Here is an 18,809-nt window from a genome sequence, read left to right on the forward strand (position 1 = left end):
GACTAGAGAATTCGACAGAAATTACAGAATCTACAGACGATCGAGAGATGTTGAGCAGAAGCAGATGAAGTGAGAGTCAGCAGCAAGAGTTTTACTGATCCTTTACTATTATCGCACACACATCAGTAATTTTGCCACAAACCCAGGAATTGCAGTCAAGATTTCCCTATTTTGCGATTTTCCAAGTATCGAGACAATTTACTCTCTTTCTCTCTCTTCTGACACAGAAAATAATAAAATCCGGCGCGCGAGACTCTTGGATATGACAAAAGTTAAAAGCCCAAAGTCAATTTGCACAACAAAAAATAAAGGAGGTGAAAGAAAAACGAATTCTACAGCGCTGGCCCAGTGAAGTCCTCATCATCACAATCAGAGAGGAATTCATCCGTCGCGGGATCACAGATTCGGTCCATGTTCTGGATATTCGCCGCCATGATCCTCAAGTTGTCCACGCCGCTCAGCAATTGCCTGCAAAAGAGACAAAGAGTCAGCTTGGCCAGGATTCTCTGCGCTCGTGTTCCTCTTCTCACCTCAGGTTGTTCTCGGCACTCAGGGCGGCCTGCATGAGCTCACGCGAGAGCTGCTGCGATCGTGATACACGCGTGTATGAGCGCACATTTGCCGCGGACCCGCCGCTGCTGCTTCCACCCACAGCGCCCTCCTCCTTCAGCGTCTCATTCTCGCGCCGCAGCGCCTCCACCTCAGCCTGCAAGCAGAGAAACTCACTTAGCGCCCACTCGCAATTGCGATGCATTCGACAAATTCCATGCATCAAAGCTCAACACGCTCAGATAATCATAGATAAAGGGCAGTGGGTGAGGGGATTTGAAGAAACTGTCTTGAGACTGATTCCATCCAGAAAGGAGTCAAGGATCTTTCATTGCCTCTGGATGTGTAAGTGCGGAAACTCACCGTCAATTGCTTCACTTGCTGCTTCAGCTTGTTGGCCAGAGACTGTGCGGCCGCCGCTCTCTTCTACAAAGCAAAAACATCCCGTGACTAAATCGGAATGACTGGTCCAGGGAAACACACTCACATTGCTCCTGTCCAGATTCTCCTCCACCTGCTCCATGCTCTCCGCCAGTGCGGCGCTGTACTGCGTCTCCGTGTGCCGCATGCTCTCCAGCGTGCGCTCCAGCTCGGCGCTGTGGCGCGTTTTGTCTGACAGACGCAGCCTGTTCTCGTCCAGCTCATGGCGCAGACGGTCGTTCTCGAGGCGGAGGCGCGCGATGGTGGTGGCGGCGCCCTCCTCGGGCGAGTCCAGATGCGGCAGGTCACTGGCCACGTCCGCCAGGCGTCCACTGTGGATGGGCCCGTCGGACAGGAAGTCCGGCAGAGTGAGGATCATGTCGGCGGGCGGCTGGCTGGCGCTGCCGAAATCGTGGCGTTCCGTCAGGTCCAGCGGGATGTCCGGCGGTGGCGTGAAGCGGCCGCCCGTGAGATCGAGCGGGATGCTGGCCGCACTGGACGCCGGCAAGTCCAGCGGAATCGTGGGACTATTGCGGTGCAACGGACTCCGGCTGCGCGGCGCGGATGTGAACATGAGGTCAAAGGGCATGTCGGCGTCCGCGCGCGGCGCCTCACTCAGTCCGGGGATCATGTCGAAGTCCACGGAGAGCGGAGACGTGTTGGGCGAACCGCCCAGAGTCGAGTTGTTGTACAGTTGCTCGATGATGAGATGATCCTGCACGAAGTCCGGCAGCGCGGCCGAGAACTCACTGTTGCCCAGGCGGCTGGACGTGGAGCTGCGGCTGGAGGGGACATGAATGGGGCTCTTGTCGCGACGCTCAGGACGCGGCGAGTTGGGACTTTCGATGTCGTAGTTGGAGTACGAGCGCTTGCCGAAGTTCGATGACGTTGTGCCAATGGAGCTTCCTGCAACACAAGAAATCCACTTTCAACTGCTTAAGAAATCAAAGCACAAGTCAAAAAATAATCCTCAAGTTCTTCAAAAACTAAGTTATTGAACTAGAGCATTTTTAGTTTTTCTCTATACTTTCAGTGCCTGATTTTTCTAAATTTTTCTCTCAGTGTCGGAACACTTATAAACAATAGAATCATATCAAATACCAACCATTTGTAAGGTTTCAAGCATTATGAATGAATCTAAGAAGAAAAAATTAATTCTATGAGCGAAAAATCACTTCTTATGGCCGATATTCTCAAGGTAATCCTAAGAAATCTTCCAGAACCGAGGAAGTTGACCGGAAATAATCTCAAAAGCCAGTAAAAGCAACAGTTAACTCACTCAGATCATCCGTATACTCTGTGAGACTGGCTTGGGAGTCGAAGGATGGAAATCGCGGCGATCTCTTCATCTTGGGTATTTCATTGGTGCTGCTGGACTGTAACACCTTCGGCCGGGCGCCTGTGCTGTAATTGCTGCTTGTGCGGCTCGAGGAGCCCGCTGAGGTTCCGCTGTCGCGATTGAGAAAGTGCTTGAAAGAGAATGGATTCTCCTCCTTCTTCGGCGCCTCCGTGAAGCCACCTGCAAGAGTGCCATCAAACAGTGAATTTACATCCACCACAGCGGCCGAGAAGTGCGTGAAAACGAAGAAAAGTGTGGCGTGAAGGGATGTCTACCATTGTTGTCAGCGCTGAGATTTTCACTGTTCTCCTCCTCCGCCGTGCCATTGACCACTTTATCACTGTTGGCCAGGATAGACAAGAGTTCATCGGGGTCTTTGCCACCACTCTCCTTGGCCATACTGTGCAATATCACCCTCTTGTGTTCAACCAAAAAACTGCGTTTATTTCTTCACACTTTGCCAGACAGACGACTATTTTGACGTCCGCGCACTGACAGTTGCCATAAAATGCGCGATGATGATCTTTTCCGCGAGAGGGCGCAAAATTGGCGCGCTCTTTTTCGTTCGCTGAGCAAAGTGCGCAATGCGCCATATATACACACAAAATTGCCTTTTATTGAAGTCAATTTATATTTGCAAAGTGGCTCTCAGTGAATTGTGAACTCTGGTCAATTGAGGAGGTGCTAATTCTGTCTGTGATTAGAAATAATATCCTCAGGGAATACAATGACGATCAGCGGCTTGAGCATCTTTCGAACAAGTAAGGAACTCTAGCACTATCGAATTGCAATCAATCAGGAATTTAGACAGAGTAAAGAGTACTGATAAGATGATTCGCGACGTTATCATTTCACTCTTGGTGGTGATTTACGGCTGGGAGGCACCAGTCAAAGTGCCGGAGTGTTGATAAACACTTGCGCGTTCGCCAATGTTTTGATTAACACAAATCGAGCGCGTACTTATGAAGAGGTCAAAAGGCCACCAAATCCGAAATAATGTCGCGTTTTGTACACAAAGCATAATCTATTTTCCCTCCTGATATTTAACATTCAAGTATTCAGCGGGCAAAGGTAAACTGTAAAGTGTTTGCAATTCTACTCATGGGCGTAGCAGTTGCGTTTTATGCAGACTTATACTTGAATTTAACTTTAAAGAAAACTCACATGAGATCTTTTTATTGTTAGTATGTACCTACTTATTGTACAAAATAATTAGTGCAATCACACTAAAAATTCAACAATTCGTCAGTTAATCAGCCAACAAACCCAACACTGTTACTTTTTAAGGGAACTTTCAAAAGTTTTCTTTTATCGTGTCAAAACATCTTAAAAATGCACAATAATTATATTTTCTATTCCTTTCCAACCGTAGACAATTGAAATATTAAAGAATTGTTATCAATAAAGCTCCCTTAATCTCTATAGATCAGCCGACAATTAACTTCTGATAACATTCGCGAAATCTGGCTGAATCTGGATTAATCATTTATTTGTTATAAAGTTGGTTATATTTAGTAAATTTTAATAACTTTAACTCACCTCTGACTACGCCCATGGAGTGCAGGAAGAGCGCGAATTATTTGGAATTGAGATTATACACACAAACAGAGCGATCTTATCAGCGGCAAATTCTTGCAAATGCTTCAATTACCGAGCAATTAAATCCAGTTTGAAAGTCAATTAGCTTCAATATTGCTTCCGTCAATTTACAAGCGATTTATTGGACAATTGCTCAATCAGGTTCTTTAGCAGCGGTATTGTCTGAATCTCTTGTACACGCTCCTCATCTCAGGTCTGACATTGTAGTCTTCCTGCGTGCAAAGGTGAGCAAGATAGAGCATACGGATGCACATGGTCATGTCAGCGTCCTCAGGCCATCCTGCCGCATCCAGCAGGGGATCCATGGATACGTTGCTATCCACAATCTCGCGCAGAATCTCGAGCAACTGTCTGCCCTCTATGTCGCCGTCATTGTGCACGAGGATCTTCAGCATGGTGACGCCGAAGCTGTGCACGTCCAGCTTCGTGGAGATGTAGTGCGGCCAAGCGATGTACTCTTGCGGATAGTAGTTGGAGAGCGAGTGCAGACGATTTAGGGGTACGGGCGGATCTCTGGCCAGTGGACCTTCGCATGCCAGGGCAAAGTTTGCGATCCTGGCCGACATTCCGCTAGAGAGGTAGATGTTCTCCGGACGGATGTTCATGTGGATCAGCGGTCGTTCGCGATGCGTGTGCAGAAAATTCAGCCCGCGCGCAATTCCGCGGCAAATGTACAATCGCTGCTTAAGCGTCAGGGAATTCTCCACGGGAGGCACCTCGAGGATGTAATGATTGATACTGAGCTCCGCGAGGCCGTAGAGCAAGCACATTTCGTCCATATGGATGCCGAAGGCACACAATTTGGCTATGTTCCGATGGCTGAAGTGCTGCAGATGCACGAGTTCTCGAAGCGCCGTCTCCAGTTGGGCAGTGTTGAGCTCAAAGTGGCCCAGCTGGCCGAAACGGAAGCGCCTCACCTGGAACGTATCGTCGACGATGAAGTGTGTGCTGAAGGAGCCTCTCACGGTGATCAGTGATGCTCTGAACTTCTGCGTCAGACTATTGATCTTCTGGTAGGACAAGTGAATTCTCGGATTGATGTCGTACATATAATCGCTGATGTCCAGCGGGCCGACCCTTCCGCGCTCTTCTGCCCCATCTTCCGGCCTGTAATTTTTTCGGTAGTCATACTCCAGCTGCAATGAGATCTTCTCGAGAAACACTCTGATATTGGCCGTGTTATTGAGCAGAATTCTGTACTTCTCATCCACCAAGTCTTGCAGCAGGTTCATGGCTATTTTGCCTCGTGTTCTGGACAGATACACAAACAAATCCGTAACTGTAAAGCCGGATTCGCATAATTTCATCACCAAATATGCCGATGAAGTCATCCCATCGCGTCTGACTTCCACGGCTCGCGAGATTTCTTCCTCTGGGAACTTCATCACCTGAAACAATGCTCTCCAGTTGCTGTTGAGATCCATGATTCTGATCAGTTCCTCCTTCGTGCGCGCCGGAAGCTGAGCCATCGGAAGATGCACAAATTCTGGTCCTTCTCCAGGGAATTCGAAGGCAATGTCACAAAGTGGAATTTGCATTTCGGCAGAAGATATGTAGTTAAAGACACACAAAACAGAGAATTTCCACAATTCTTGTGGTGGAGAACAGCACAAACTTCTCCTCTTGACAATGGGCACACAGGGACAAAGATGGATAATCGAGAGGGAGTCAGATGATCTGCCCAGAAACGGTAGATTTGCTTTCAGAGAGCGACCATGTTTCTCTCGCTCTCGGGACTTTTGGCGGGAAAATTTCACAGGGTGATTCACGTGATTGATATCTTTAATCCTTGATTCTGAACATAAACAAGTGATAAAGGAATTGGTGGCGAAACGAGTGAGTCCTTATCCTATCAATCTATCGCTGTCATCCTGGTCTTGGTCCTCTGCGTCCTCTGCAACTTCCTCATGTTTGAAGTGTTCACGATTAAATCGCGCTGAATGTGGTCCAGCAAAATGTGGTCTGCCTGGCCTTCCGGGCCGTCCTGGTCTTCCTGGTTTGATATTTATTACTCCGTTTTGGGATTGATCTGTTTCGGCCTAGAAAAAATAACACATGACGCACAAAAAATGGACGATTGATTTATTTCTCACCCTAAAAGTCGGCAGCAGAAGAAAAATCACAATTATTGCAACAAAACCAACAATTGACTTCATTTCAACTTTCTCAAGAGTCTCAACTTCAAGGAATGTGCCTTTGGTAGAACAAGAATGACTTTATAGTGCACAGTGAGTAAAAGAAAGTACACGCGAAACTTTTTTTTATCAACTGATAAGAAGTTCTGCAGTTCGACACTTTTTGCTGAAAACAGAACAGAAATTCTCTAAAACTTATTGTTCTGAATAGACAACAAAAGCACGTTAACGGAAAGGAAATTTTTAATCAACATTTCACGGTCTGCAAGATTTAAGTGAACATAATTCAAATTCACTGTCTTTTTAGAAGCCCCCAGAAATAAACATGAATTTAAGAAGGTTGTAGATCGATCAGCCGGATTTGAATGAAGTTATTAAAACGGCGTTATTAAAAATTTAAGAAGGTTTTCTTGAAAAAGATCTCTCACGCAACAGAACTAATTGAATTGAATTCTCTTTGATGCATAGAACGCTTTTGAAGAGCATTCTTCTCCTTCTTTTGCAGACTTGCGAAGTTTCGCGAGTTTCACTGCCACATCGCAGCTTCCGCCGCTGCCGGCCTGCGACTTCGATGCGCCGCCCTACAGAGGCCCATCTTACGAAAGAGTGGTTGAGCTGCAGAAGACGCGACTGACGCCCAATGTGACACCCTACTATCGGAAGCCGCTGTTAATTCACTCCGGCCGGATGCAGTGGCTATTCGACCACGAGGGCCGGAAGTATCTGGATATGTTCGGCGGCATCGTCACGGTGTCCGTCGGTCACTGCCATCCGAAGGTGAACGCCGCACTGGCGGATCAGATGGACACTCTGTGGCACACCACGAACATCTACATGCACCCAAAGATTCACGAGTACGCTGAGAGACTTACGCAGACGATGCCCGGCAAGCTCAACAGGGTTTACTTCGTCAACTCTGGCAGTGAAGCCAATGATCTGGCCATCTTGCTGGCACGTCTGCACACGGGCAATCACGAGATCATCTCCTTTAGGAATGCCTATCACGGCGCCTCACCACTCACGATGGGCATCACTGCGCACTCCACGTGGCGCTTCCCTCTGCCCGGCGTCAGTAATGGCATCATACACGCCATGAATCCCGATCCCTTCCTCGGCCACTGGGGCGGAAAGCACTGTCGTGACTCTCTGGCGCAGACAATCCGCGATTGCAACTGCACCGAGAAGTGCTGCGAAGCCACGGAAAAGTACTATCACGAGCTGGAACAGATCTTCAGGTTCTCCCTGCCGCGCGGAAGAGTGGCTGGCATGTTCGCCGAGTCGATTCAGGGCGTGGGCGGAACAGTGCAGTATCCCAAGGGCTACATAAAGAAGGCAGCCGAGCTAGTGCGCCTCAACGGAGGTGTCTTCATCTCCGACGAGGTGCAATCGGGCTTCGGTCGCACGGGGGATCATTTCTGGGGATTCCAGGGCCACGGAATCGTGCCGGACATCGTGACGTGTGCCAAGGGCATTGGCAATGGTTTTCCCATTGGCGCTGTGGTGACGACAGAAGAGATCGCGCAGTGTCTGGACAAGGCGCTGCACTTCAACACTTTCGGCGGAAATCCACTGGCCAGCGCCGTGGGAATCGCCGTGCTGGACGTGATTGAGGAGGAGGAGCTCCAGAAGAACTCTCAGATTGTGGGATCAGTTCTCATCAAGGGACTCCTCGAGTTGCAGCAGAAGCATGAGATTATTGGGGATGTCAGAGGAAAGGTGAGTCCATGCACAATATTTTCGATCTTATTATCTTCCTCTTGGTCTAAATGACTTTAAACAAACCCAAAAAAACGATACATATATTTAAGGCTCATGTTTTAAACGGAGAATACTTAGAAAGAGATGTTGGTAACGATAATTGCAGGGTTTGATGATCGGAGTTGAGCTTGTTGAGGATCGCGCAACGAGGAAACCGCTCAGCACGCCTCACGTGGTGGAAATCTGGGAGAAGTGCAAGGATATGGGAGTCCTACTTGGGCGCGGCGGCCTGAATGGCAATGTAAGATACTCTCCAGACACTTTTCTCTCTCTCTCTCTCATCTTTCCAGACAATTTTTTCGGCCAGAAAAAGCACTCAAAATTTCTCACCTACACTTCTTCCTTCTTACTAACAGGTCTTCCGCATTAAACCTCCCATGTGCATTAACACACACGATGTCGAATTCACACTGCAAGTCCTTGGCCATGTGCTGGAGAGCCGAAGCGCATAAACATTCACAGGATTTTTCTCATGGGGTAAATAAGTGTCTTTCACGGTGAAAATTGGCAAATTTGATCGATAAACATTAAAATAAACCAAAAATTAATTTAAACATTCTAAAAATGATTTACAATTGATCATATTCTCATTGTTAAGTTTTCTTGTTAGCCGGGTTTTCATGAGCTCATTATCGCATTAAGAGCATACAATTCTAATGGCGCTAAGAGTTCGAACTTGCAGAGAAATCGGCCATAAGTGTTGGAATATTGATTGAAAATCGACACTCAAGTGAACCGTGATCGTCACAGCTATTTACCCCTTAACTTTTCCTTCTTCTCAGACCCTCAGGATCAAGCCTCCGATGTGCATAAATGTGGACGACGCTCAAATCACACTCGACGTGCTGAACTGCGTCTTGTTGTGGCATTTCAAGAAAAAACGGAGGAATTCATTGAGATAAACTACAATATATATTTTTATCATACTTGTCATTGTAATTGAACATTCTTATTTGTCCTTATCAACATAAATTACGAGGAAATAATATCATGTAAAATGTTTTATACGATTCATTTCATATGAGTGAGAAAAATGCCAAAAATTCGTTAGAAACTTGTTCAGGGCGTCCCAAAAACACATCAAATCACTTGGAATTCTTCTCAATAAAGGTTAACCATAATTCTACAATGAAATTGGCATTAAAATCGTCTCTCTCTCTCCGGAAGAAACTAAATTATTCGCGGATTAATTACTATTGTATTGTCACATTTGTACAATTTCCGCATCCATTTGAGTTTGGAACGTTTCTGAAAAGCATAGAAAATAAATGTGTGTGTGTCGTTTCTCATGTTACGCAATGTTATTTACTATTTTTTTTTAGTGTCCATACCAAAAAAAAACCTCTGCCAAAAAAGCAGTGAGAAAATGCATGAAAATTGAATAAATCATCACCAAACAAGAGGTATGAAATTGTAATTCTCCTCAAGCACAGCGAATTTTCAACATCAGTGTTTACAATGCGCAAATTGGCAGCAAAACATATGTACATTTGGTTGCAAATTATCTTTGGTAGGGAATTTTGGAAGATTTTCCACTGCACTTTCACACACCTGAAATATCATTGTGCTCGCGAGAAAGAAAAACTTGACACAAAATATAATAATAAATGGCAAATGAATCACAAATAATGTCAACAAATAAACTCCCATATTTCTGGTACAATGATTAATGTTAAATGGTGTGTTAAATAGTCATGTTTCCACCCGAAAACTACCTTGTGAAGAGCACGAACATTCCACACTGTTAACCATCGCATAATTGATGTGGTTTTATGTACAAAAATAGCCATATAGTTTATAAAGAGATACAAGAATAAATATGTTTCTCTCCATTAAAATATATATACATATATATCGAGGTGGTTGTGATGTCCTTTCGCACACACACGATATGTGAATGATTTCCGCGCGCAATTCCTGTGAAGGTGGGGGAGGAAAGAGAATAGAGACACGCACCAAAACCGCCACCGAGTGTTAGTCATTGCGTTAGTGGCGCTCATGAAAGCTATACTCATTCCAAGGTATCATCGTCAATCTCTACCAGGAGTTTGTGCTCCACACCCATGTCGCTCAGCAGCGCATTGGACAGCTCCGTGCGCGCCTTCTGCACCACCCACGCCATCAGCAGCACGCCGATCACCGTCTGCACGGCGAAGATGCTGTAGCCCGCCAATGCCGTCTTCTGGTCGTTCAGCACGTCGTGCATCGAGCGCAGCGTCGAGCCCAGGTACACATTGATCGTCTGCGCCGGCAGCAGACCCAAAAGAGTGGCTGTGTGGTAGCTGCGCGGGTTCACGGCGCTCACCTGCACAGGGAGAGAGAGAGAGACACGCTAAGTACGCATCTTGGCGACGCAATACGAATAAAAAGCTCTTTTTCGCATGCTTCCCGCAATATGAGAAAAAATGTTGCACGAAAAACATCGCAAATAACTCTGCTCGTCATTCGGAAAATTATGTTTTCAGCGTAAATTGAGGAAAATTGCCATGTTTTGTATCACAACATGATTTTTTCTCTCATTTCTTCCTATTTTTAAAGACAAAGACCCATAAAATGAATTCATTCTAGCTTATTATTAACCATTTTACGCGTTTAAGTTCCGTTTAATTGCATTTTATACTGCCTAAAATGTTTATCGAAACTTCTCCGCCTCTTGTGTGGGACACACAATACGAGACGCCCTGTTGCAGTCCATTTGCTTATTTCATTTCCCGTGAATAAACTGAATAAACAAGCAGAAACCAGAGATTCTCTTCTTACCCCGAAGATCGTGTTCTGCAGGCCGAAGGGAATCGGCGTGAGTCGACAGAATAGAACGACTTTGAACGCTCTGGGTCCGGAAATCACTCGCAATATTGCACGTCCCGTCTCGTTCTTGATCAATCTGCAAAGAACATTATCATCAGTAGTGGTGTCTAATTAAATTAAAATAACAGCACAATATGTTGGAAAATCCGCACGGAATGTGACGCATGCTTGTACAAATTGATTTCTCGTCACTTTCTAAATATAACGAAACATCAATTGAACTCGTCAGGCATAAAATAGTGCAGCGCGCATAGAATTTGTGCTCTCTGACTGGATCATTAACCCTTTGGAGACCTTTAATCTCTCCTAATCTCACGAGCGCATTCCGGGAATTTTCCGGAGAGAGAAAACTCACTTTTGGACTGGAAGGAATGTCTGGATGCTGCGGATGGTGTTATGGGCTATCGCGACGCCCACATTGGCGCCCAGGATGACCGTGAGCAGGCCCTTAATCAGTCCGAACATGTAGCCACTCGTGATGATGAGCACGAGATAGCCAACTGTGACGGGGAAGCTCACGACAGCGAACAATCCGATGAAGATGAAGAAGACGCACCAGGAGTTCTGGTTCTCTGCCCAGAACAGCAGCGCCTTGAAGGAGTCCTTGAAGAAGTACACCACCAGGATCAGCACCAGCAGCACGGCACTGGGCAGGAGGTAGTTGAGGATGCGATTGTGCGACACGCACCGATGCAGGCGCACGCAGAACTTGTCCGGCACCACGAGCCTCTCCTCGTCCAGATCACCCTCCTCGAGACACTTCTCGTCCATCGCTGCTCACCTGGCAAGGAGACACGCAGAGAGAGAGAGAGAGAGAACGGAACATGAGCCAATCGATCGCGCACTGGTCTTGAGACGCCCTTACATTCTCTCACGGCTGGCCAGAGCACCCATGAACTTGACTCATGGGCAGGAATCGCGCTCACACAGTCGACACTGGACACTCAGGAGCTCTGTGGCTCGCACTGGGCAATCATGTCACACAGCCACTTCGAATTGGGGCCAATTTGCTCAGGCACTTTCCCCAGACCACCTCATTCCCCGGAGAGATTTCAGCGCTGACTGCGCACAAGGCAACCCAGTTGCTGACAGCTGACAAGGTTGCCAAAGGCCAGCGCCGCCAGCCGAGCTGGGATTCTCGTGTTGAGCATGCAGTAATGCAAAAGCCTCTAACTCAGATGGAATTACGTAGTGTAAACATGAACTCTCGAAAACATTCGACTGATGGCCCACGCATGTGTGAATGTTCGAATGCAATAAAGTGTGTAATTTTATCTTTATATCGCGATAAGAAGCGATAGAGTGTTCCAAGAAGCAGTAGAGATAAAGTGAGTGGTGCGAAAGGTCTATAATAATAAAAAGTCCCAGTCGTATATTGCGTTGTTTTGTGAAATAAAAGGAAGAGTTTCACGTTAAAGAAGCACTGTATTTTCTATTTACCTAAATATTCCATCTTATAAATTCTTCTCTAACAGTCATCATGTTGGTGTGCAATTCCACGAAAAAGAACGACGTGATCGAAGAGGTGGAAGAGCAAAGCGGTTGGGGTTCAGCACTGCCTGAACTAATTCTACACAAAATCTTTATGATCGCCACCAAACAGAAAAATAGCGGTGAAGTATTAATGAAATTGGGAAAAGTGTGCTCTTTGTGGCATCGCGTGTCCTTAAATCCTTCACTCTGGCATACGCTAAACCTGAGATGGTGGTATGCAAAATTTTATATGATGCGATTACATTTTGTCGCACTAATTATACTCTTGGTGTTTCGTAACAGGACGGATTTGAAGTGCCACACAGATTATCGTTTGGGAAATTTTCCGGATTCATTAGTGGCTGAGGAGGATTTGACTAAGACAGAAAAGTGCACTCTTATGATGAATCTGCCAATTGTGTTTCCTAAACTTGAAGATCTGACATTGTTCGGATCTTTCGCATATTACGACAGCGAAGGCATGATCAATGATAGTATTAAGAGTATCACAGAGTTGAAACTGAAGAAGTTGAGCTTACGTGATGTGTCCACAATTACAAGCTCATTACTTAGCTACATATTCGAGGAACTCAAAGACAGTCTATTAGAGATTAAAATATATAATGTTGATATAGTCGGCTCGTTATCTCAGATGATCACGGCTGTAGCGGTAGATTTTTATTATTCTTTATGAGTTGAAGTGTTATTGATGACTCTGTTTTACGCAGACCTGTCCAAACCTTACCGTTCTCGACTTCGAATATACTAACCAATCGACCGATCAAGACGATTCAGACTATCCCACACTTGATATACAGAAGCTTCAGTACGGCTGTCCAAAACTCAAGATTCTAAAGTTCGCCGAATCAGATTTTTTATTGGATATGAAAGAAATTGACCAGCAAAGTGTAAGAATCACAGCATATAGGTTTGATGTTATTCTCACGGCACCTTTTTCTCTTCAGACCGTGTCTCCAGGATTTCCGAATCTTGAAACTCTTTATTTAGATCAGATAGAAGATCAATCAATGCTGAACTATTTTATCAGAAGGGTCTTAAATAGGAGTATAAAACTCAAAAAACTGCTTCTGGGCGGTGATTTCCAAATCACTTACGAACTCATGCAGAGTATCCCGGCTAAGGATCTGAGAGATCTGAGTTTATGGAGTGTTTCATGTTCGGCGTGAGTAACTAGTTAACTTTATTTTCCTTGTATTAATTGCATTTTTGATTTTCAGTGTGGACATAAAGCAAATTTTATCCAAGTGGGCGCATAGCCTCGAAAGAGTGGAACTGAAATTCTTTCGACATATACTAATAGATGCAGCATTGGAGGTCTTAGTGGCGCAAAAATCTGCCTCTCGCCTCAAGTACAGAGACATATCTTCAAAATTGGAGAATTTATGCTGACTATCGATCATTTTTTCTGCAGACACTTGAATTTGGAGTCCACAAAGGTTTCCGTGACAGGTGTGCGAAATATTTTGAGAAGCTGTCGTCTCTTGGAGTATTTACGAATTACGATGCCACCTCACTATCTGCACAAAGAATATAGAACATCCGAGGAGATTGCGGAATTGCGACTAGAACTTAATGTGCCACTGCTGTACTAAGGTTTTTATCAGTAAAATCTTTTTTAAACGTCCTAATCTTATAATTTTCCCAGTAAGCAGTTGCTTAGAATCCCCCCATGAAAATGATTCACTCTACGTTCACGTTCAATAGCAATAGCTGTGATCCGAAAGCCTCGGGCGGAAATCATCTGATTGTGACAGTTAGCTTGGAGGCGCGGCGCGGATTCAGCGTAAAATCGCCCACCAAAACAGCAGTGCACAATGACCCAAGAGTCGCATCTGCCCAGGGATCCTGTGGCGGAGCTCTTCTCCAAGAGGTTCACCTTCAGCCGCCAGCCTGAGTGGAATGTGCCCGAGCATCCAGTCATTTTCGTGCAAGACACCTTCAGGGATGAGCGGCTGCAGGAGCTGAAGGAGCGCCTGAACGGAGTGAAGAGTAAGCTGAATGATCTGGAATTGGGCGTCTGGAGCACCCACACATACCACCAGAGTCCCTCATCGGAGATCATCCAACGTATCCGGGAGACTTTTGGCGCGGAATTTGTCACGCAAGCCTGGACGAAGTTCTACGAGTGTCTGGCCACTTTTCCTCTGGTTCCAGTCAGAGGATTGACAGCGCTAAACACTGTACATCTGTGTGAGGCTCCAGGTGCCTTTGTGGTGGCCCTGAATCACTTCCTGCGCACACAGACGGAGATTCAGGAGTGGTTGTGGTGTGCCTCCACACTGAATGTCTACTACGAAGGCAACTCCTTTGGCACCATGATCGCGGACGATCGCTTCATCCACACGACTCTGGAGAACTGGGAGTTTGGCAGTGATCAGACGGGAGACATCACGTGTGCCGAGAATGTGGAGAAACTAGTGGCGAGATGTCGCGCGATGGGATTGATCAATCTAGTCACGGCGGATGGCTCTGTGAACTGTACCAATACTCCGGATTGCCAAGAAGATGTTGTCTCGCATCTGCACTATGCCGAGACTGTGGCAGCGCTGCGCATCCTCTCGCCCGGCGGCTGCTTTGTCCTCAAAATGTTCACCTTCTTCGAGGCGTCCAGCATTTGTCTGATCTACTTTCTCGTCTGCATCTTCAGATGCGTGACTGTGTTCAAGCCCGTGACATCCAAAGGTGGAAACTCCGAAGTCTACGTGATCTGTGAGGGCCTCGAGATGTGTCCAAGTGAAAAGTTCCTCGAAACGGTCTTAAGAAACATATCCAACAAGCAGTCCTGCTTCATCTCGGAGGCAAAGATTCATCCGGACTTCTTTCAGCAACTGTACAAGTGCGCCGAGATGTTTGCCGGCATGCAGATTGATGTGATTGAGCGGAATATTGAGTCTTTTGATACTCAAGACATCAGCAAAGTGTCTCCGGAGATGGAACACTTCAAGCAGGCAGTCTTCCTCGAGTTCTGCCGGCGCTTTCAGCTGCGCAGCTTGCCTGAGAACTACCGCATCACCATTCCCAATGCCGTGCCGAACTTCTGGCGTGATTCGCCGCGCATCAACGAGGGCACGTACACTGAGCGGGTGATGAAGAAGAGCAAGAGTGACCAGGAAATCAAGGAGATGCACTGGAAGCGTTACATGCGCTATGAACCCATCATCACGTGTCCGAATCACGGCCTTCTGCACGTCAATGGCGCCCCAAATCTATGCCCAATCTATGGGAAGCGTTTTCAGCGAATCTCCTGGAGTCTCTTCGTTGCCGGCGGACTACTTCACTATTTCCTGGAGCTGTTGCGAGACACTCCAGCCTCAGATGAAATCTCCACGAATTGCTGGATGAAGAGGCGCGGAAATGTCACTCTAATCGAAATGCAGTCATTCTACAGAGTCAGCGATCATGCCAAGTACATTCGTGATACTGTCAGTGCCCTGAAGACAGCCCTGAATTGCGATGGAGTGGAGAAGATCGTTCTATTAAACTTCTGTCCTCTGGCTCAAGTGTCGGCTGGAGTTTTGTTCCTGTTCGCGCGCGAAAAGCACTCACGCGTTCAGATGAAGTGCCGACGCGCAGAGATTAGCATTGATGTGTACGATAAGCAGCTTCGGGATGAGTACTGTGGAATCCTCGAGAGAGTGGAGAATCTCCTGATGAAGGAAAGTGTGGACAGCATTTTACTGTCGCTGGTGGACATTCGTGATATTTATGCCAATTATGCGTTTATGAAACTCATCAGATGCTTCAACAATCATTTCGTGATGAAAATGTTCCGTGATCTACTGAGCTTAATGTAATTTTTTATCCACCCATCGACAGATTTGTAAATTGTGAGGAGAATACACAAAAATCGTATGATAAATGCGCTGTGGTCTCACGTGTGTGCTGTCTTCCCGCCAAAAGTCCAACTGTGCGAATGTCGAACAGTGCATTTCCCCTCTGACGAAACCCAGCAATTGCACGGCGCGAAGCTTGCCAACACACTCTCAGTGACAGTCCAGTTAGGAGTCGTAGTACTAGTTGTGTTCTCTGCTGTTTCTCTCTTCTCCTGTGCAAAAATTCAAAATTTCGGCTTCCTTCCACTAATTCCTCCTAAAGTAGTGCATAAACAGCAATGAGCAACATCCGACAGATCTCCATCACCCTCAGTGGACACACCAGACCAGTGGTTCACCTGGATTTCAGCGATATCACCGATTCTGGTTATTTTCTCATATCAGCATGCAAAGGTATGCATTCACCCCAGTTTTCCCCACAATTTCCGCCTTTCCCGCCACTTCCGGCCACCTGGAGAGCTCCGTGGGAAGCCCAGTGCTCTGGCGCATCCACTGGAGTCTCGCCACAGCAATTAATTGCAAGTGCAAATGAAAATAATTGACATAACCTTGAATTTGCATACACAAAACAAGAGAGTTTTGGAGGCCAACACACAGTGCGAAAATTCATTTATAATTTAGGTGATTTTTCCTCCTTGCACGCGCGGAAATTGGAGCAAAAAGGCAGTGTGTGTGTGTCAAATGACCAAATTGTCCTTTGTACATACACAGAAAGTGTCTCGTGATTGCGGAGAAACGCGCGAGACGGAAATGATTGAGAGGAAGGTTGAAATTTTTGAAGGCGAACCGGAACAAAAAGTCTCCGGAAGGTCAGGAACTTGTCTCAGCATCAGACTCTCAATCCCAGCGACACAGTAAAATTGCAATCGAAGGCGAAACGCTCGGGCAAATGCTGAATTTTATGCAAAGATAAACTCACGAGCTTGCGGAAAATGCCGCAATGGCGCGGCACTCTGAGAAAATTTTTGCGCTGAGTTTGAAATTTCCAAGTCTCTCTTTTCGTAAGCATAGCAAAATTGCAAGGGATTTAATAAGCTTTATTAGAAGTTAAAGTTAAGAAAAATTTGAAAACAGTTTTATTCTTGGGTTCTTTTTTCCTAACTAGAGAACACTTACATTTGTTTTCCCGTGAACAGAGAATGTTAATTTGTATTTCATTTTTAAGGATAACGCCCAAGATAGGACATTAGGTAAATTACTGAGATAGCTAGAAAGGCTTGAAGTGAAGAAAAGCAACCACAAAGCGATCAATTGCAATACGACGCTTCCATTTGTGCGCGCGCGAGTTCGCGATAATTGCCAATTGATTCGCGCAAACCTTCAGCCGCGCACAGTCAAGGGACGGCTGGTGGTGACGATCACGTAGCGCGGCTCACGTTCCGTCCTCGCTGTCTCTTGCAGATGGGAACCCAATGCTGCGTCAGGGCGACACTGGAGATTGGGTGGGCACCTTCGAGGGCCACAAGGGCGCCGTGTGGGGTGTGGCGCTGAATGGACAGGCTACTCTGGCGGCCTCGGGCGCCGCGGATTTCTCCGGCAAGGTGTGGAACGCCGTGACCGGAGAGCTGATCCACAGCTTCCAACACAAGCACATCGTCAAGTCCGTGTCGTTCGACGCCGGATGTGATCATCTGCTCACCGGCAGCAACGAGAAGCTGCTGCAGGTGTTCGATCTCGCCGATCCCACGGCGGAATCGGAGAAGTTCGCCGGTCACACGGCGGGGATCAAGAAGGCCATCTTCTGCCGCAACGACAAGTGCATCCTCAGCTGCGCTGACGACAAATCCCTGCGACTCTGGGATCGACTCTGTGGCAAGGTGAGATATTGTCCTCTCTTCCACAAAAGGGGCACTCAAGCGAATTGCTGGCATTCAATTGTGCGTGTATCATTTCAGGAGGTGCAGAGAATCGACTTCCCGTCCAATCCGCAGAGTCTCGAACTGTCCAGTGATCGAAGCATCCTCACAGTCACCAGCGGACACACCATCACCTTCCTCGAGAGCGACACACTGAACCTGGTGAAGGAGATCGTGACGCCTTCGCCCCTCGCGTCGGCGAGTCTGCATCCTGAGAAGCACTTTGTCGTCTGCGGCGGAGACGATTTTAAGCTCTACAAATTCGATTTTGTCACTGGAAATGAAATTGGTGAGTCTCTTATGCCGATTTCAGTTCTATTTAAGATAGAAATTCTATATGTTTGAAATCAAGTTAAATGCAGTTTCTAAGCTATTTAAGCTAAAGGAAAGAAATTTTTCATCTTGGAATTTGAATAATATTAATTTTTGGAATTTTCCTGCATTGTGTATCGGATATCAAATTCGATCTCTTGATATCATCAAAATCGAGGTTTTACTCGGGTTTTACTTGTAGTTTAAGGTTGAAATTTTGTAAAATTTATCCTGTCTCAGGCAATGATTAACGGCATTTTCGCAATGTCAGACGCCAAAATTCAGAAATGCTCTCATTTTCCCTCAAAACCTTGATCTCTTTCCTCCCTGAGATAAACTGTCTTCCACTTATCACCTCAATTTCCCACCTGAGGCAACTGATAAGCGAGCAACTTGTGCATGAACTCAGACGGAATGTTGTCTTGCAGACTCCTTCAAGGGCCACTTCGGCCCAGTGCACGCCGTGAAGTTCAGTCCGGACGGAGAGCTCTTCGCCAGTGGCTCCGAGGACGGCACGCTGCGCCTCTGGCAGACGACCGTGGGCAAGACGTACGGCCTGTGGAAGTGCACGGAGCCCACGGAGATCGCGGCAGTCTTCAACGCGGCCAATCGTGAGGTGTCCGCGTCATAGAGACGCGATATTGCTTGCCAGGAAAGCAGCAGCAGCAGAAGCGGAAAATTCGGTGGCAGTGAAAAGTGTTTGGGA

General features: G+C 46.6%; 6 protein-coding genes across 8 annotated transcripts; 3 read left to right on the top strand and 3 right to left on the bottom strand.

Moving 5' to 3' along the window:
* LOC132256191 (uncharacterized) lies at positions 1-2,802 on the bottom strand. Its single transcript, XM_059752441.1, has 6 exons — positions 2,584-2,802; positions 2,249-2,488; positions 1,037-1,875; positions 913-975; positions 531-706; positions 1-468 (listed from the first exon to the last, which is right to left on the bottom strand). Exons 1-6 carry the CDS (start codon positions 2,705-2,707, stop codon positions 333-335), a joined length of 1,578 nt encoding a protein of 525 aa, XP_059608424.1. The 5' UTR covers positions 2,708-2,802; the 3' UTR covers positions 1-332.
* A 145-nt stretch (positions 2,803-2,947) lies between these two features.
* LOC132256192 (alanine--glyoxylate aminotransferase 2, mitochondrial) lies at positions 2,948-8,717 on the top strand. Of its 3 annotated transcripts, XM_059752444.1 has the most exons (5): positions 2,949-3,069; positions 6,548-7,758; positions 7,907-8,041; positions 8,157-8,277; positions 8,583-8,684. In XM_059752444.1, exons 1-4 carry the CDS (start codon positions 3,036-3,038, stop codon positions 8,250-8,252), a joined length of 1,476 nt encoding a protein of 491 aa, XP_059608427.1. In that variant the 5' UTR covers positions 2,949-3,035; the 3' UTR covers positions 8,253-8,277; positions 8,583-8,684. The 3 variants fall into 3 exon arrangements, with proteins under 3 accessions (XP_059608425.1, XP_059608427.1, XP_059608426.1); XM_059752442.1 differs by lacking the exon at positions 8,157-8,277 and having other exon boundaries at positions 2,948-3,069; positions 8,583-8,717; XM_059752443.1 differs by lacking the exon at positions 8,583-8,684 and having other exon boundaries at positions 8,157-8,339.
* On the bottom strand, positions 4,005-5,653 carry LOC132265712 (serine/threonine-protein kinase pelle-like). The gene has a single exon (XM_059766477.1). It carries the CDS (start codon positions 5,443-5,445, stop codon positions 4,054-4,056), a length of 1,392 nt encoding a protein of 463 aa, XP_059622460.1. The 5' UTR covers positions 5,446-5,653; the 3' UTR covers positions 4,005-4,053.
* LOC132256194 (transmembrane protein 64) lies at positions 8,714-11,963 on the bottom strand. The gene is made up of 5 exons (XM_059752447.1): positions 11,474-11,963; positions 10,964-11,389; positions 10,561-10,684; positions 9,842-10,105; positions 8,714-9,048 (listed from the first exon to the last, which is right to left on the bottom strand). Exons 2-5 carry the CDS (start codon positions 11,377-11,379, stop codon positions 8,971-8,973), a joined length of 882 nt encoding a protein of 293 aa, XP_059608430.1. The 5' UTR covers positions 11,380-11,389; positions 11,474-11,963; the 3' UTR covers positions 8,714-8,970.
* Positions 11,964-13,621: 1,658 nt separating this feature from the next.
* LOC132265553 (cap-specific mRNA (nucleoside-2'-O-)-methyltransferase 2) lies at positions 13,622-15,999 on the top strand. Its single transcript, XM_059766261.1, has 2 exons — positions 13,622-13,695; positions 13,807-15,999. The coding sequence occupies exon 2, from the start codon at positions 13,917-13,919 to the stop codon at positions 15,894-15,896; it is 1,980 nt and encodes a 659-aa protein (XP_059622244.1). The 5' UTR covers positions 13,622-13,695; positions 13,807-13,916; the 3' UTR covers positions 15,897-15,999.
* An 82-nt stretch (positions 16,000-16,081) lies between these two features.
* LOC132265554 (serine-threonine kinase receptor-associated protein) lies at positions 16,082-18,739 on the top strand. The gene is made up of 4 exons (XM_059766262.1): positions 16,082-16,328; positions 17,337-17,752; positions 17,831-18,080; positions 18,532-18,739. The coding sequence occupies exons 1-4, from the start codon at positions 16,214-16,216 to the stop codon at positions 18,732-18,734; spliced, it is 984 nt and encodes a 327-aa protein (XP_059622245.1). The 5' UTR covers positions 16,082-16,213; the 3' UTR covers positions 18,735-18,739.
* Positions 18,740-18,809: the final 70 nt, after the last annotated feature.

This window comes from Phlebotomus argentipes, unplaced genomic scaffold (assembly GCF_947086385.1).
Source record: "Phlebotomus argentipes unplaced genomic scaffold, Phlebotomus argentipes genome assembly contig_5, whole genome shotgun sequence".
Taxonomy (NCBI): Eukaryota; Metazoa; Arthropoda; class Insecta; order Diptera; family Psychodidae; genus Phlebotomus; species Phlebotomus argentipes.

Bases quoted from the DNA above. Each gene is read 5' to 3' on its own strand.
- LOC132256192 (XM_059752442.1), top strand. From the start codon at position 3,036: ATGACGATCAGCGGCTTGAGCATCTTTCGAACAA. The intron at 3,070-6,547 runs GTAAGGAACTCT...CTTCTTTTGCAG, and splicing joins CTTGAGCATCTTTCGAACAA to ACTTGCGAAGTTTCGCGAGT. The intron at 8,042-8,582 runs GTAAGATACTCT...CCTTCTTCTCAG, and splicing joins GCGGCGGCCTGAATGGCAAT to ACCCTCAGGATCAAGCCTCC.
- LOC132265712 (XM_059766477.1), bottom strand. From the start codon at position 5,445: ATGCAAATTCCACTTTGTGACATTGCCTTCGAATTCCCTGGAGAAGGA.
- LOC132256191 (XM_059752441.1), bottom strand. From the start codon at position 2,707: ATGGCCAAGGAGAGTGGTGGCAAAGACCCCGATGAACTCTTGTCTATC. The intron at 1,876-2,248 runs GTGAGTTAACTG...CTTGTGTTGCAG, and splicing joins AGAGTATACGGATGATCTGA to GAAGCTCCATTGGCACAACG. The intron at 707-912 runs GTGAGTTTCCGC...CTCTGCTTGCAG, and splicing joins AGCAAGTGAAGCAATTGACG to GCTGAGGTGGAGGCGCTGCG.
- LOC132265553 (XM_059766261.1), top strand. From the start codon at position 13,917: ATGACCCAAGAGTCGCATCTGCCCAGGGATCCTGTGGCGGAGCTCTTC.
- LOC132256194 (XM_059752447.1), bottom strand. From the start codon at position 11,379: ATGGACGAGAAGTGTCTCGAGGAGGGTGATCTGGACGAGGAGAGGCTC. The intron at 10,685-10,963 runs GTGAGTTTTCTC...TGTTCTTTGCAG, and splicing joins ACATTCCTTCCAGTCCAAAA to ATTGATCAAGAACGAGACGG. The intron at 9,049-9,841 runs GTAGAGATTGAC...TATGCTTTTCAG, and splicing joins GTGTGGAGCACAAACTCCTG to AAACGTTCCAAACTCAAATG.
- LOC132265554 (XM_059766262.1), top strand. From the start codon at position 16,214: ATGAGCAACATCCGACAGATCTCCATCACCCTCAGTGGACACACCAGA. The intron at 16,329-17,336 runs GTATGCATTCAC...TGTCTCTTGCAG, and splicing joins TCTCATATCAGCATGCAAAG to ATGGGAACCCAATGCTGCGT. The intron at 18,081-18,531 runs GTGAGTCTCTTA...GTTGTCTTGCAG, and splicing joins TGTCACTGGAAATGAAATTG to ACTCCTTCAAGGGCCACTTC.